Source organism: Balaenoptera physalus, assembly GCF_965194825.1.
Source record: "Balaenoptera physalus genome assembly, chromosome: 8".
In the NCBI taxonomy this organism is placed as follows: Eukaryota; Metazoa; Chordata; class Mammalia; order Artiodactyla; family Balaenopteridae; genus Balaenoptera; species Balaenoptera physalus.
Window position 1 is genome coordinate 16,180,899 of NC_138887.1, and position 18,170 is coordinate 16,199,068.

The 18,170-nt window shown below is 34.4% G+C and overlaps 1 protein-coding gene across 2 annotated transcripts in view; it reads left to right on the plus strand.

Moving 5' to 3' along the window:
- The window catches only part of COG5 (component of oligomeric golgi complex 5), a 282,079-nt gene that overhangs the window by 143,481 nt on the left and 120,428 nt on the right, over positions 1-18,170 (plus strand). For both annotated transcript variants that reach the window (XM_082473463.1, XM_082473464.1), the window contains exon 8: positions 14,316-14,481. In XM_082473463.1, coding sequence (XP_082329589.1) covers positions 14,316-14,481 — 166 coding nt within the window. The remainder of the gene's footprint in view (positions 1-14,315; positions 14,482-18,170) is intronic.

Consider the following 18,170-nt stretch of genomic DNA (forward strand, 5'->3'; position numbering starts at 1 on the left):
AGAGCACGGGCTCTAGGCACGTGGGCTTCAGTAGTTGTGGTACAGAGGCTCAGTAGTTGTGGCTTGTGGGCTCAGTAGTTGTGGCTCGTGGGCTCTAGAGCGCAGCTCAGTAGTTGTGGCACATGGGCTTAGTTGCTCTGCGGCATGTGGGATCTTTCTGGACCAGGGCTCGAACCTGTGTCCCCTGCATTGGCAGGTGGATTCTTAACCATTGCACCACCAGGGAAGCGCCAGACATGTTATTTTCTTTTTCTTTGATATAGTCTCTTTCATGAACAATCCACAGTAACATTAGTTGCTTCGTTACTTTATTGCTATCTTGCAGTGTAGATTCACATCTAATTAACTGTCTGCTTTCAGCCTTAAGGTCTTTTGGTGTTATTGCTTTCCATAGTTTTTCAGGTCACTGAACTGTGAATAATTTTTTCATTAACTGACTGAATTTCCATTGTATGTCATATAGAATTCTGTCACTACTCTTTGGTTAAAATTTGGTAATCACTCTTTAACCTATGTGTAAGTTGTTTTCCGTTTCTCAAAAATTCAGAACTTTTGTACTTGGATAACTCTATTTTATTTTACTCAATTTAGATAATCTTATGCTGGCTTTTTATTAGAATAGTAAATACTAAAATTTTTATTTTGTAGTTTGGAAAAAAATGAAGAACCAGGCAACCACCTTCCATCACTATGGATTAATTTGCATTGTCCATAGTTTTATATAATTGGAGTCAGTGTGTTCTTTCTTGTGTGTGGCTCTATCCATTCAACATAGTTATTTTGAGATTGATTCATGTTGTGTATATTGGTAGTTTGGTCCTGTTTTTATTGGTAGTTAGCATTACATTGTATTGAAGTACATTTATCTATTCACTTATTGACAAGCATTTGGGTTATTTCCAGTTTAGGGATACTGCAGACAAAGCTGCTATGAACAGATACATGGCTTTGTGTCAGCATGTTTCCTTTTTCGTGAGTAAATACCTAAGGCAAAGAATGGTTGGGTTTTTGCAAAGAATGATATGTTTACTTTTTATAGAGGCTGCTAGTTCCAAAGTGGTTCTATCATTTCACATTCCCATATCAGTAGATTAGAATTTTTGTTCCTCTAGATCCTCACCAAAATTTGATGTTGTCAGTCTTTTAAATTTTAGCCATTTTAATAGGGGTATAGTAGATTCTCAGTGTAGTTTTAATTTGCCTTTTCTTGATTGCTGATGTGACCAACTTTTCAAATGCCTAATAGTGAAAGGTCTTTGTCTTCTTATTGATTTGTAAGAATTCTTAATGTATTCTGGGTACCAGTCTTTTGTTACTAGTGTGAATTGTAAATATTTTCTCCCATCCTATGGCTTGCCTTTTTTTCTTTTAGCATTGTTATTGAGGTGTAATTTACATTTGTGCATTTAAGCATATAGTTTGATGAGTTTACTAAATTTATACATTTGTGCAACCATCTCACACCCCAGATTTATTTTTTTTAACTGCTATCACCACAAAGCATTTCCCTCCTTCCTGTTTGCAGTCAGTTCTTCCTCCCACCCCCAAACCCAGGCAATCACTGATTTGCTTTCTGTCTATAGAGTTGCTGTTTTCTAAAAGTGTCATATAAATGGAACCATACAGTAGGTAATCTTATGTATTTAGCTTCTTTCATTTAGCACAGTGTTTTATTTAGGTTCATCTGTGTTGTTGCAAGTACAGATAGTCCTTTTTACTGCTGAGTAATGTTCCAACCTATGGATCTACTCACTTTGTTTATGTCTTGATAGGTTGATGGACATTCAGTTGGTTACAGTTTTTGGCTATTAGGAATAATGCTGCCTTGTTTTCCCCCTTGACATCATTCTTTTATTTTTTATTTTTATATTTTGGATCGTTTCTTGTTTGTTTTTAAAAATTATTTTAAAATTGAAGTATAGTTGATTTATAATATTATATTGGTTTCAGGCATGCAACACAGTGATTCAGTATTTTTATAGATTATACTCTATTTAAATTTATTGCAAAATAATGGCTATATTTCCCTATTCTGTACAATGTATCCTTGTTGCTGTTTCTTGTTTCTTGATCAGTCCTGCTAGGCTTTTATTAACTTTATTAATTTTTTTCAAAAGACATCATCTTTTACGAAGAGCAAAATTTTTTAGTTTTGCTGAAGGCCGGTTTATCCATGTTTTCATTTGCATGTTATATAAGAAATTTTTGCCTACCCTAAAGTTGGAAAGCTTTCCTCCTATGTTTTCCTTTAGAAGTTTATAATTTTACGTTTTAAGTTTAATTTTTATGTACAATGTAAGGTTCATTTTTTCCTCATAGACATATTCAGTTGTTCGAGCACCTTTTGTTGAAAAAGATTATTTTTTTCCTTCACTGAATTACTTCATTGTGAATTTGCATATATTTTGGCACCTTGAGAATATTTAATTCTCTGTCAGTTTTTCTCCTCATGGTTTTAACATCTGTTGATGATTTTTGCCTAAATCTTTTTATTTTTTTCAACAGAGATTGTGAAAAAGTAATTTTCTATTTTTATTATTAGTTTATATTTGTTAGCCGTGATTCTTTTGCAAAGAAGAATTTTCACTCATTAATTAAGGATATTTGGTTACCCTGAACTGCAGTTCCTTTTTAAAATGATGGATAAATGTTTAAATTTTGCATTTTTTATTACCAATTTACAGAGTAATGAGTTTATATAACAAATCACCACCCAAGGTAGCAAATGAGGCATACTTTTGTTCTCATTTGTTTTTCTTTTTTTCAAAGTATTGTTATAGATTCATGTTTCTGTTCTTTTTTTTTTTTTTAGAATTTTTTTTCTTTTTTGGATGTGGACCATTTTTAAAGTCTTTACTGAATTTGTTACAGTATTGCTTCTGTTTTATGTTTTGGTTTTTTGGCTGCGAGGCATGTGGGATCTTAGCTTCCCCACCAGGGATTGAACCCACACCCCCTGCATTGGAAGGCAAAGTCTTAATCATTGGACCACCAGGGAAGTCCCTCATTTTTTTTTATATATTGTGTTTTAATCAGTTTGGTACTGGATGAGACTGATAGTGCTATAACAACAAGCTAGACCAACAGTGGCTTAAATAGATAGGGATTTGTCTGGATGTGGGTGGTGCTAATATTGTTTCAGCCTACTTCACAAGCATGCAGGTCTTTCTTCCATTCTGCCTTTCTTAGTGTCCCCTTGCTTGTCACGTCACGGTCACAAGATAGCTGTCACACTGCAGGCATTAATCCACGTTCACGGAGTGGAGATGGGGCAGTGCCAGCTGCCAGCCAAAAGGCAGCGTTACAAAATCCTTTTTCAAAATTGCTCCAGTGGACCTATCCTTATGTCTCATTGACCAGATACGGGTCTCACGGTCACCCCAACTGTCAGGAGGACTATGAAAGCAAGTATCTGGAAAGAGGAACAGAATTGTAAACATTGGCTTAAGCTACTCAAGAACTATTGCCTACTGCAGTGCACACTGCCACCCCTGGAGAAAATTAGGATTTTAGTAATAAGAAAGAAGGAGGGAATGAATTTTAGGGAATACCTAATAATGCCTGCGATAAATATCTTTGGTAAAGCACGGAATGACTGAAATTATTATATTGTATTGCTTTATTTAAAAGTAAGCCACATATATACATTTAAGTTAAAAATTTATATTAACAGAGTGAGATTGGGTGCTTGCAACATTAATGTCTCATGATTACCTTTATTTTCCTATAAAATTCATTTTATTATTAAACACATTTTTAGTGTCCTTGAAATATTATCTGCTGTTATCTTATAGGATGGGAATATTATTCTAAGTATTGGCATCATTTAAAAACTTTTACTTAATACCAAACTGTAAATTCATATAGACTATGCTCTCAAGATTCATTTTATAAAGAATTTGGAAGTTAAAAGAACGTTTTTCTGTGTATTGATCATCTCTTTACCTTCTCCATTTTTTAGGCTCTTTGTGTTATTACTTCGTTTTTTTGTAGAACCTTCCTCTTCCAATCCATGTTCACTTTCATTCTTTTGTCTCCTTCTTTTTCTTTTTCCTCTCATTTTCCCCATGCCTTTTTGTAGCTCTTCTTTTTTTCTGCTGCTTTTCAAAAAGCGCTAGAATAAAGGTGATTTTTGGTTGATAAGATCATACTGCGCTATTAAATGTTCTTCTTAGTTTCTTAATTTCATTTGGGTTTTGCACTGTTGACTGCTGATTGTTAACAGGTTCTGATATAATCATATTAGGTTAGCTGAGAAGTACATATCAAGCATTAGTGGGCTCCATGCTACTGAATCAGAAAAGCCACTGGTAAGCTCTGGATCACAACCGAGGTAGCTAATATAATTCTTGCCTTTAAATTACGTTATTTAATGCGATTCTCTCTTCCTTCAGTACTTGTAATCTCCCATGGGGCTCCATAAAGTCTTCAGTGTTTTAGACATGTCATAGCTTCAAAAAAAGTGTCCAGTGTATGTATCATGTTAGGGCACACAGTTACTATAAACTGCCTTAAATATTTTGGCCTATTATATACTTGTTATGTATAAGATGTTGTGAATTTATTAACACTATTCTGGAGAAATAAAATATTTGGATCTTAGAATTCCTCAGTTATTGTGCATGATTAAGGTGCTCTGCTTTTTGTCTTAAATTTACCTGAAAACTAGCCTAATTTTTTTAAATACGTAGTCTTCGGAGGTAGTGGTTTAAAGAATTATCTTCTTTGTGATAAAAATTCTTAGATCTGTATCCTTTCTATGCTATAAAAAAATAAAATAATAAGCTTTTTTTTTTCCCCCAGCAGTAAGGATTGTCTACATAGTGGAAGATACCTGTTCTTTGAATTTTTGCTTGAACTGACTTTGCATTTTTCTCACTATAACCTCTATGTTTTTCGGGAAACCGGGTTGGGGACTTGTAGATCATTTCCCTCACCATCTCCCTCCCCACCTTTCTCCATCACTCCCCCCTTTTTAATGTGATTTTGGGGGTACTTATTTTTTGTCTTATTTTAATTGAGTATGAAATGGATTACTAATCAAACCTTGAGGAAATACTGTAGTCCTGAAACCTCCTAATAACCAAAACAGCAGAATAGCAGCAAGAAATTTTATCTTCTTTTATTTGTCCTTTTCCTTCCCTTGGCTCCTTGTATTCTTTTATATATGAAACCTAAAGAAAAAGAATTTAACTGTTAAAGAATTAGTTCATTAGGGGAAAAAGTAAAATGTGATCGTTAGTCTTTGTGATACAAGGATTATTTGATCCTTGCAGAGTGGAATCCTGGTCTTGAACATTTATGTGATTTTTGCATTTTGTTTCTAATTAAATCAAATTCTGTCACCTTTTCCATTTCTAATTTCAATTATATGAAGCTTTTAAAATCCTATCAAACTTTTGATTTAGTACTGTATTTATGCTCACAGAGGTCATCTCTTATTAACTATAGCTTAGTTAACGCGAGAACATTGCTTGCTATTTTATGGCACAGTCTTTACAGCAGTCTTGCTATCTCTGTGTTCCATTAGCTGAGTGCCAGCTGTTGCTTTGGATACAGTGTTCCTGTTTTGGCAAGCTTTTTAGGGATCCTAAACAACTGTGCTTCTTTTCTGACTGTATTCTTGTGTGGTTTTATTTTCCTCCCGTGTATGCTACAGAGTTGTGGGAAAAGAAAGAAAAAAATGACATCATCCATATTTGTTTCCAAAGCAAAAGAAATAATTTTAGTTTAATAAAGCAAATGGTTGTGCCATCTCCCGAAATGTTTTTGAAGACGTAGAAATCTGTCTTGATCATCTACTTATGAAGTAGATCTACTCTATTACCTGGTCTTTCATCTCATTTTATATTACAGTTTCTGAAGTTGGGCAATTTCATATATGGTTAAGTGATTTATTGAAGGTCACAGTGACAATTTGTAGAAAAATTGCTCCTAGAATATTGACTCTCTCATTTAAAGAGAAGACATTGTCTAGAAGACATTGCTACCTTTTCAGTAGTTTATCTCTTTCTAGAAAGCGTGGTCTTTTTCAAATGTGGTTACTTTGTTTTGAGATCTCTTACAAATACCTGCAAAACTGGTATATCTGGAGATGTAGAGACAGGTGGTGACAGGATGACCTGTTGCAGAGTATAGAATAGGGAGTGAAGGGGCCGAGGCCTAAAACTGGCCTGCCAGTAACCAGCTGTGGGCCTGTCCCCTTGGTACCTTAGTTACCTAACTGTGAAATGAGCATTGTAATAGTTATTCTACTTATGTTCTGTTGACAAAAGAAAATTAATGGATATGAAGGCCATTTTAAGCATTACTGTCTAGGGGAGAAGGCCTCTCCATATAGTATACTGTTTCCACAGATCAGGATGGGACATGGCAATGAATGCAGACCTCGCAAGGGCACAAAGTACCTAGAATGGGTCTGGTTTTGTAAAGAGGGGTGGTTGGGTAGGTGGTGTAAGGAAACAGAGAAGTCCTAGAGCTGATCCTGGAGCACTGAGAAAATAGGCCCACAAAGCAGGCAGTTGCAAGATGAGCAGTGAATTGAAGTGTTCACATTGTATTTGCAAGGACTACCTGTGGGATGAGAAAGAGGATCCTATTAAGGGCAATTTATGATTTTACTGATTTAAACTCTGCTAAAGTTGGAATTTGCAGCAGAGAGTGGGGAGCCAGGTGAGGCAAGGAGTTGATTAACTGTTTGCCACTGAATTAAAACCATTAAACTTCCCAGAGAACACAGTGCCCCAGGGTACTAGGAAAGAAGGAATTTCTTCGTGGGCAGTTTTCAGGGAGACTTTAAACTTGAGGATATTGTATGCAAGCAAGATTGGCCAACCTGTTTATTTGTACAGAAAGGTAACATAAGTACAGGTTTCCCGACACTGACCTGTAGGTTGGTAGCAATCATGCTGAGGTTTTATGAGTTCTCATTAAAATTCAGAATAAAAACAAGGTAGTGACTTACTCTGAGAACTTCCCCCCTATTTTTCTTGTTATTTAAATAACCTTTCTTTTATGAAGTGATGATAGTAGATAGTGAAGTTTTAAAAAAATGTCCTTACTTATTAGCAAAGTAAAAAGATAGCATTTATTGGTCATTGTTACTTACTTTTAAACTTTATTTTACTGCTTAAAGAAAATCAGACTTTAATTGGTACTAACGGTTATTTGCAAATAACCATTGTTATTTGGAAAAAGCATGAACTTTAAAAGCAGACATTTTAATGTTTGAATCCTTGCTCTGCCATTTATTCTTTGTTGTCTTGGAACTTCGGCTAACTTCTCTATTCCTCAGTTTCTGTCTTTCAGTAGAGAACAGTACAACTATTTTGAATGTTTTGTTGGGAAGGATTAGACCTCACGTGTATAAAGCCCCTAAAATAATGCCTGGTTCATAATAGGGCCTTACTGGATGACTACAGTAGAAAAATTAGGTTTATCACAATTATCCAGAGTCCTTGGCCTCATTCCTAAACCTATCAAAGAAGATGAACTCCAAGCATATGGGTTTTTTAAATTGTGATAAAATACACATAACATGAAATTTACCACCATCAGGGTTCATTAGTGTTAAGTACATTCACATTAATGCTCATCCAGTCTCCAGAAGTCTCTTCATCTCGCTGGACTGAAACTCTGTGTCCATTGAACAACAACTCCTATTCCTGTCTGTCCCTCAGCCCCTGGCAACCACTGTTCTACTTTCTGTCTGTGAATTTGTCTTCATATAAATAATATATAAATAATATTATCTTCATAAAATGTAATCACACAGTAATTTTTTGTGTGACTGGTTTATTTCACGTAGCATAATATGCTCAAAGTTCATCCATGTTGTAGCAGGTGACAGGATTTCTCTCCTTTTTAAAGCTGAGTAATATTTCATTATATGAATACATATTTTCTTCATCCATTCAATGGACATTTGGGTTGCAAGCATATGTATTTTTTCCCCGTTGCTCTTAACCCTCTGTATTGATTTCCTAGGGCTGCTATATCAAATTACCACAAACCAGGTAACTTTAAACAACAGAAATTTATTCTCGCATAGTTCTGGAGGTTGGAAATCCAAATTAAGGTGTTGGCAGGGTCAGTCTCCTTCTGAGGGCTCTAAGGAAGAATCATTCCTTGTCTTTTCCTAGCTTCTTTTGGCTCCAATCAGTGCTTGAAGTTCCATGGCTTGTTACTGTGTCACTCCATTCCCTGTCTCTTGTCAAGAGACCTTTTTCACTGTGTGTGTCTCTGTGTATGTTATTCTCTCATAAGGACATCAGTCATTGGATTTAGAGCTCACCATAATCCAGTATGACCTCATCTCAACTGAACTGACTACACATGCATTTAAATAAACTAATGTTACATGAACTCTGTATCAGAATTGAAAAAGAGGCAACGCTTACATGATTATTTTATAAAGCCAGTATAAAGGTGAAATCATGATAAGGATATCATGAGGAAGAAAATTTAATAGCTATCTTTCTTGAAAATTGATGCAAAAATACTAAACAAACTATTAGCAAATGTAAGTCAGGGATATCTAAAAAGGGTAATTTATCATGACCAAGATAGCTTTAGTTTAGAAGTGTAATGTAATTTCTTCAGTAAAGGAAAAAAATTGATGATCTCAACACATAAAAAGAGAGAAAACATTTAATAAAGTTCAGCATCAATCTGTGTAAAAATACTCTTAGACCAAGAATAGAACTTCATTAATCCACTTTTATCACTTTTACTCAGCAGATTACTGACTCTCCTAACCAGGGTTATAAGAAAAAGCAATAAAATGTAGAAGGACTAGAAAGGAAAAAAATAAAGATTATTCAGAGGTAACATGATCTTATGTATAGCAAATCCAAAACAATCTACAAATAAACGAATTAATGACTGAGTTTTGAAAGCTTGGTAAAATTCCATTTAGAAAAACCAATGGTATTTTTAATATAATAGCAACAGATAAACAGAAAAATTTTAAATTACTATTTATAATATCAAAAAACATCAAATGTGTAGGAATAATAAAAATCAAAGATATGTAAAATCCCTTTACAGAAACTATAATAATATTAAGAGGAATTAAAGGGGACCTGAATAAATGAAGAGAGATAATATATTCATGGATTGGAGAGCTCAATATTACAAAGACTTCCATTTTTTCTAATTTTATCTGTAGACTTAGTGCAAACCCATAGTTCCACAGGCCTTTTTTTTTAAAAATGGAAATTGTCAAGCCTGTTATAAAATTTATATGGATGTACCATGAACCAAGAGTAGCCTATAACAAATTGATAAAAACAGAGGCAGAGGACTATCAAAACTTACTTTAAAGCTACAATAATTTACACAGGTGAATTAGTGTAAGGACAGAGAAATGGCACAGAATTGATGGTCCAGAAACAAAAACACATAAATGGAAACTTGACTTATTGCAGAGGTAGCCCTTGAGATTGAGGAGAGAAAGATTATCATTTGCTTCTTTGTTTGCTCAAATAAATTGTGCTGGGTCAATCGGATATTCATACAGAAAAACACTAATCTTGGCTCTTGTCTCACATTATGCAGAAACTAATTCCAGGTGGATTGTATATCTAAATGTGAAGCGTAAACCGATAGAGGTTCTGGAGGATAACTTCATGAAAGAAATATATTTTCATGATTGAAAGACATCTTCATGAATGTGGAATGGGAAGGTTTTTCAAACAGGATACTGAAAGTGCTAACCATGGAGAATAAGGTCAATAAAATGGCCTGCATTCAAATTAGGAACTTCTCTGCCTTAAAGGACTTCTTAAGAGTGGGAGAACATATTTGCAGTATATACAGTCATCAAAGTGGTTACACCCAGAATATATGAACAACTTGTACAAATATGTAAAGGACAAAAAAAAAAAGAGAAAAGTAGACAAGAGAGATGAATATGCACTTCACAAAAGAATATATCCAAATGGGTAATTAATAAGCAAGAAGGGATAACTCCTTAGCCATCATGGAAATGTAAATTAAAACAATAGTGCTCACTCAAAAGTACAGATAAAATTAAAGAGGATGATAATTCTAAATTTTGGCAGGATTGGGGAGCACATATTTCTGGTCAGGGTATAAATTGGTACAATCACTTTGGAAAATTGGCCGTATCTACAAATACTAAGCATACAAATACCATGTGATCCAGCAGTTCTACTCTTAGCCAACAGAAATGCATATACATACGTTCACTAAAAGCTGTGCGCTAGAATGTTCATGGAGGCATTATTTAAAATACCTAAAGAATGGAAATAATGCAAATATACGTTAACAGAAGGATGGATACATAAACTAAAGTAAATTTCTACTCTGGAATACTCCACAGTGGTGAAAACGACAACTGCTACATACAGCAACATGGATGAATTTTACAAATAAGATATTGACTAAAAGGAGCCAGACACAAAATAATACTTTATGGTTCTATTTATGTAAAATTTAAAAACAGGTAAAACTAAAGAATGGTGTTAGAAATTATGATAGTGATAATATTTGGAAAGATGCAGTTGGGGAAGCCACAAAAGATTCAGAGGTTCTGCTAATATTTGGTTTTGTGGTCTAGGTGGTAGTTATATAGATATGTTCACTTTGTGATATTTCATAAAGCTATGCCTACATAATGTGCACATTCCTCTGTATGTTAAAGAATTTAATTTTAAATTCTCATTTTTATAGTTTCCCAACTAAAAAATGATGTTTATATAAAACTATGAATATAAATAACTGGCATTAATAGAAAAAGTGGTCATGTTAATTAGAAAGCTTAAAATTACATCTAGAATTTTTATAAGTAGTTTAAATTATAGTTATTATAAATATTATGTTAGATGCTTTTTTATTGAAGTATGGTTGATGTGTAATATTATGTTAGTTTCAGGTGTACAACATAATGTTTTTTTTTGTTTTTTTTGTTTTTTTAGAGTATTCCCTTGCTTTTTTTTTTTAATGGCACAACTTTTTTTTTTTTAAACTTTGGGTTTATTTATTTATTTATTTATGGCTGTGTTGGGTCTTCATTTCTGTGTGAGGGCTTTCTCTAGTTGTGGCAAGTGGGGGCCACTCTTCATCGCGGTGCGCGGGCCTGTCGCGGCCTCTCTTGTTGCGGAGCACAGGCTCCAGACGCGCAGGCTCAGTAGTTGTGGCTCACGGGCCTAGTTGCTCCGCGGCATGTGGGATCTTCCCAGACCGGGGCTCAAACCCGTGTCGCCTGCATTGGCAGGCAGATTCTCAACCACTGCACCACCAGGAAAGCCCCCAACATAATGTTTTGACAATCAGATACATTACTAAATGATCATCACGATAGGTCTTGTTACCATCTGTCACCATGCAAAGTTATTACTGTATTATAGACTGTATTTCCTATGCTATACATTGCATCCTTGTGACTTACTTATTTTGTAACTGGAATTTTGTAACTCTTTATCCCCTTCACCTATTTCATCCAACCCCTCAATCCCACTCCCCTCTGGCAACCACCAGTTTGCTCTGTGAGTCATTTTGTCTTTTGTTTGGCTTGTTCATTTGTTTTGTTTTTTAGATGCCACATATACATGAGATCATACAGTATTTGTCTTTTTCTCTCTGACTTATTTCACTCAGCATAAACCTTCTAGGTCCATCCATGTTGTCACAAATGGCAAGATTTCATTCTTTTTTATGGTTGAGTAATGTTCCATTGTATATACCACATCTTTTTTATCCATTAATCTGTTATTTTTTTATTTATTATTTATTATTTATTTATTATGTTTATTTTTGGCTGTGTTGGGTCTTCGTTTCTGTGTGAGGGCTTTCTCCAGTTGCGGCGAGTGGGAGCCACTCTTCATCGCGGTGCGCGGGCCTCTCACTATCGCGGCCTCTCTTGTTGCGGAGCACAGGCTCCAGACGCTCAGGCTCAGTAGTTGTGGCTCACACTCCCAGTTGCTCCGTGGCATGTGGGATCTTCCGAGACCAGGGCTCGAACCCGTGTCCCCTGCATTGGCAGGCAGATTCTCAACCACTGCGCCACCAGGGAAGCCCCATTAATCTGTTGATGACACTTAGGTTGCTTCCATATCTTACCTGTTGTAAATAATGCTTCAGTGAACATAGGGGTACATATATCTTTTTGAATTAGTATTTTTGTGCTCTTTGGGTAAATACCCAGAAGTGGAATTGCTGGATTGTATGGTATTCTTTTTAATTTTTTGAGGAACCTCCATAGTGTTTTCCACAGTGGCTGTACCAATTTACATTCACACCAACAGTGCATGAGGGTTCCCTTTTTTCCATATCCTTGCCAACACTTATTTGTTGTCTTTTTGATGATAGCCATTCTGATATTGGATGCTTCTTTAATAATGCACTGTACATGTTACTGTTTTGAAAGTTTTTGGTAGTCAATAATTTTTGGAGTAGAAACATACAAAGACTGCTCCATTTTAGCTAGAGCTTTCAAGTAAAATATGACTTTAAATGTTTTCAATTAACATACACATATAACTTCCAGTGTACATTCACTGTAAGCTGTTGAAGTTACAGAATTATTGTAAGTTACTGAAACTCTATATGTTGAGAAGCTGTGCTTTTCAGATCCTTTGAGGATAATAAAGGCAGTAAATACAATTTTACACTATGTGTCTATATTCTAGTATTATAAGGTGAAGATATTCTTTGAAATTGCTCAGGTAATGCTTTCTTAGATTATATAGACATTTGAATAGTGATAGGGGAAATTTCTTTACAGCTGCCTAATTTTGATTTTTGATATCTACTAAAAAGTGAAAAAAAAATCACTATGGATGGAATGGAACTAACAACAACTAAAGTGCTATACGCCATATTTTCAGTTAATAATTTTGTATGAAATAGCTTATTTTCTCCCCTTTTCTTTGTTAGTACATTGATACAGAATTGACAGTATATATTAGAATAAAATTCTATTATAATCATACAAGTTAAAATTTTTTCATTAAAACATTTTAATATGAGACAATGTCCATTTGCTTCTCTTTCTTGTTTAATATTTAAAAAGTCTAAAATGGGTATCGGTATTCACCAACCATGTTTCCTGATATTGTCTTTAAGCTGATTCTGCTCTGCCTCTGTGTGTGTGTGTGTGTGTGTATCTGAGGCATGTACTATTACTAACACCAATAGATTTCAGAAATAACATTTTGTGTTGTTTATAAGCTTAACAGTCAAGAAAATGTTAATGAAATAATCTAACTTTTTAACTATGTGCCTTTAATAATAGACACTGAATCATAAATGAAAGAGGAATTTCAGCTATTTGTGCCTGGACATATATGTTGGTGTACAAGATCTGCCTTGTTAATTCAGTCATTTACTTAGTGACACATCCAGCAACCTATTTATATCACTATGGACTTAATCTACTCATAGATGGTGTTTCTACTCCCCACCTCATTGCTTACCTCTCTCTGCTTCAGTCACTCTTCTCCAGCCACCATTATGACCTAATTGCTGTTTCAATAGCTACCAAGCACATTTCTACCTCTGCATTTTCACTGATACCTCTGCCCAGATCTGTATTTCCCCATATCCTCCATAGATTTCATTATATGTAGGTCTCCGTTTAAATACCACCCTGAGATGCATTCTCTGACTCTTCCCTCCATAATAATCCACATCATTCTCTATTCTTATTCCCTGCCTCCTTCTTTATAGCGTTTATCACTACCTGATATTCTCTTACATTTACCTTTTATACATTTCTCAGTAAATACAAGATCCATGCGGGCAGAGACTCAATTGGTTTTATTTACTACTGTATTTCCAGCACATAGAAGCAAGATAGACCCATAGTAAGCACTCTATAGATATTTGTAGTTTCAGTGAATGAAGGAAGGAAGGAAATATAATGAATAATAGTATCAGTCTGCTTAGCTCAGCCCTCAGTTGACTCTGCAGAATTCATTTATTTATTCTCTAAACAAATATAGGGTTGTTGTTAGTTCCAGCATGGCTCTCTTCGTAGGGATTGGGGGTAAATTTTAAGTAAGCCCTAAAAATATAACAGATTTTTAATTTTGTTATTATCCTTTTAAAGGAGGAGGAAAAGGGAAAAGGAGGAAATCATACACATGGTATTTAACTTTGTCTTTTAGGAAATAAATAATGACTAAAAATGATATTTGTTCCAAATGCATTGTCTTTGTTCTTGTCTGTAATAATTTTAAAATATTGTAGTAACTGCTCAAGTACCACTTAAAGTTGTAGAGTTATGTTGTTTGTGTTTGTTTTCCTATTTATATCTGTTCCCAACTCACCCCACCACCACCTTGTTAAAGAATCCAACCCAGGTCGGAACAGCTCTTCAGGTTTTCCATAATCTTGGAACTTTGAAGGATACTATTACCAGCGTCATGGATGGATATTGTGCTGCTATAGAAGAAAATATCCACAGTGCATTAGACATCAAAGTTTTGACTCAGCCTTCCCAGTCAGCTGTGAGAGGTATGGATGTGGTTTATCTTTAGCTTCTTTATTTATTTATAACTGAAAAGTCCTTTGAATAGTATGTGAAGCATTCAAGTTTCAAAGTAATCTAACGACTCATTTTTTAGTAGACAGAAAATGAGAGAAGAAATTATGTTTTAGAATTTATTTATAACTTTTTTTGTCTAATCAGTGAGTTGAACTGGCCAATTGGTATATTCAGAACTTCTAGATAAAATCTGTAAACTGTGGCTTCATTTAGTTCAGAGGAAACAGATGCAAGAAAAAAAAAAGGAACATATTTTTCTTTCTGAAATCCTTATCCTCACATGTACTTCTTATTGAGGCAGAAAATATTTTTTAAGGAAATACAGTCTCTACTTTATCTTTCTGGGCTTTTGTATAATTCTCGTACTCAGGAGCAGTAACGGGTAAATGTGGAGATAGAAGCTGATAAAAGCTTTGGGAACATTACAGCTATAACAAAATCTAAAGAAAACCAGAAACAGGTAGATTCAAGGTAGCAGTCCCAACCCTTTTCCTGCCAAAAGATACCCGATGATGACATTCACATATATAACACACTTCATGGACATGAAAGACTACATATTCTGTGTACCTCTCATTTTTCTAAGCAACACCAACTCAGCATTTGTCTCCTTAAAATCTTTCTTCTCTCCTGTTAATATGGATGGACTGTACTTGCTCCTAGCAGAGACCAAGTACTCTGCTTTTGCATTTGATCCCATCACTCAGAGGTGTTGCTTTCACATTCCCCTCTCTCTACCATATCATCAGTTTTTCCTTCATTATGTCTCCTTCCCATCACATGCAATCGTGCTATTGTATCTTCTTCTGCTTAAAGACAGTCAAACAAATCTATCTTGACTCAATTTCTTTCTTCAGTTTTACCACCTTATTTTATTCAGACTATAGAAAAATTCCCCAAAGTGTTGTCTATACCACTTGCCTCCAGTTTTTCTCTCATTTTTCTATTGAACAAGATACTCTAATACCACAGAGTTGTCCTTAAGAATAGGTAATACATGTAAAATTAATAACAGTTCTTGATATAGGGCTAATACTAAAAAATATTTGCAGTCATTGATTATTATTTTTATGTTTGCTATATAAACATAACCTTAAATAACACAGAATATATGTCCCTCATAAATAATTTGCACTAGATAAAAAGAGATAAAAGAATTTTAGATCTTAAAGGGATTTTTAAAGGTTAGCCCTAGCCTCTGAATAGGTCTGTATTAAGACCATCCCAGAAGGAGAGCTTTGAAAAGAAATTGCCAGAGGAGATTTTACTCTCAGCTTTTCCCAGCAGTTATTCTCAAAAAGTTTGATCTAATGTTTAAATTTCCAGAAGCAGTTTAATCTCATTCCCTCTTGTTGTCAAGAATAGGAAAAAAATGAAAGCAATTATTCACATCCTGTCAGTGCTAATGTATGCTCCCTTTTTTTGAAAGAATAAAGAGTTTAAAAGCCTTATTATCATCTGTTGAGGAGTGGATACCATGATTTAATGTAGAAACCCTACTCTTCATTATTTTTTAAAAGAATGATCATTGCTATTTTTATTTTTTAAAATGTTACATTGGCAGGATTAATGTTAATTGCCTGATCTTGTTGGTTATATTGAGATTATGTAGTAGAATGTCATTTTTGTTGGAAATACACATTAAAGCCTTCAGGGGTGATGGGGCCTCATGTCAGTAACTTATTCCCAAATGATTCAGGGAAAAATATTTTTTACTATACTTTAAAATTTTCTATATGTGTAAGATTGTTTCAAAACTTACAAAATAAATAACATTATTATAATTATATGGGAACACATGTTACCCAAAATGTATCTAAAAGTTTATAATTCACTAAGGAAAAGATAAATAACCCAATTGAAAAAAATAGATGAATATGAATAGGCAGATCACAGAAGAACATATCCAGTAAACATGAAAAGATGTTCAGCCTCTTTTTAGAGGATATGAACTAGTTATTAGGGAAAAACAAATGATGCAAGATACTATTTCTCAGTCATGAGATTGGCAAAATCTAAATCTAAAACAGAACTAAATGTTGGATGAGGGCAGAAACTCTTGTACTCTGACTGTAGGAGAATAAAATGTTTCAAGCATTTTATTCAGTTTTATCAAACTGCTCACTGAGGTTAAAAATGGGTATACCTTATGATCTTATAATTTCTCTTTTAAGAGTAAACCCTAGAGAAACTCTGGCACATATGTATAAGAATTTTTATTCCTATTATTCATAATAGTTAAACATTGAAAACAATCTTTCCTATATTGGAAAAATGAATAAACTTGCTTATTTATTAAATAGACTACTATACAATATTTAAATTAATAAATTTTATCAGTATAGATAATTCTCAGCTCCCTTACATGAAAAAGCGAGTTGCAGAAAGATACAGTATCATACTGTATTTAAAGCCTAAGAACGTTACAGACGGTGCTATGTATTGCTTTACATACATACATATGTAATGAATGTATAAATATATGCCTTGTAATAATAATCATTAATTTCAAAATAACATGAGCTCTGGGGAGAGAGCAAGGAAAATGAGACCAGGAACGAAGGGGTATACTTAAGGACCTCCACTTTATTCATTCATCCTTTTTAAAAATTTTATTTTTTAAGACTATTTTTTTAGAGTATTTTTACGTTCACAGCACAATTAAGAGGAAGGTACAGAGATTTCCCATATACCCTCACCCCAACGCGTGCACAGCCTCTCTCATGATCAGCATCCCCAGCAGAGTGATACATTTGTTACAGTTGGTGAACCTGCATTGACATAACCACCCAAAGTCCATAGCTTACAATAGGGTTACTCTTAGGTTTCTACATCTATGAGTTTGGACGAATTTATAATGAATGACGTATTTCCATCATTATAATATCAAACAATATTTTCATGGCCCTAAAAATCCTCTAAGCTTTGCTTATTCATCTCCTCACTCCCAGCCCTGTCAACCACTGATCTTTTTATTGTCTCCATAGTTTTACCTTTTTCAGAATGTTATATAGTTGGAATTCTACATCATGTAGCCTTTGCAGATTGGCTTCTTTCACTTAGTAATAAGCACTTAAGTTTCCTCCATTTCTTTTCATGGCTTGATAGCTCTTTTTTTTTTTTTTTTTAGTACTGAATAATATTCCACTGTATGGATGTACTACAGTTTATCCATCCACCTAGTGAAACATCCTGGTTGCTTTTAAGTTTCGGCAATTATGAACAAAAGCTGCTGTAAACATCTTTGTGCAGGTTTTTGTGTGGACATAAGTTTTCAGCTCCTTGGGGTAAATACCAAAGAGCACAATTGCTGCATTGTATGGTAAGAGTATGCTTAGTATTGTAGGAAACCACCAAACTGTCTTCCAGAGTAGCTTTACCATTTTGTGTTCATGCCATCAGTGAATGAGGGTTTCTCTTGCTCCCTATCCTCACCAGCATTTGGTGTTATCACTGTTCCAGATTTTGGCCGCCTAATGGATATGTAATGGTATCTCAGTGTTGTTTAAATTTGCATTTCCCTGATGCTGTATGATATGGATCACCTTCTCATATGCTTATTTGCCATCTGTACATCTTCTTTGGTGAGGGAGGTGTCTGTTAAGGTATTTGGCCCATTTTTTAATTGGGTGGGTTTCTTACTGTTGTAAGAATTTTT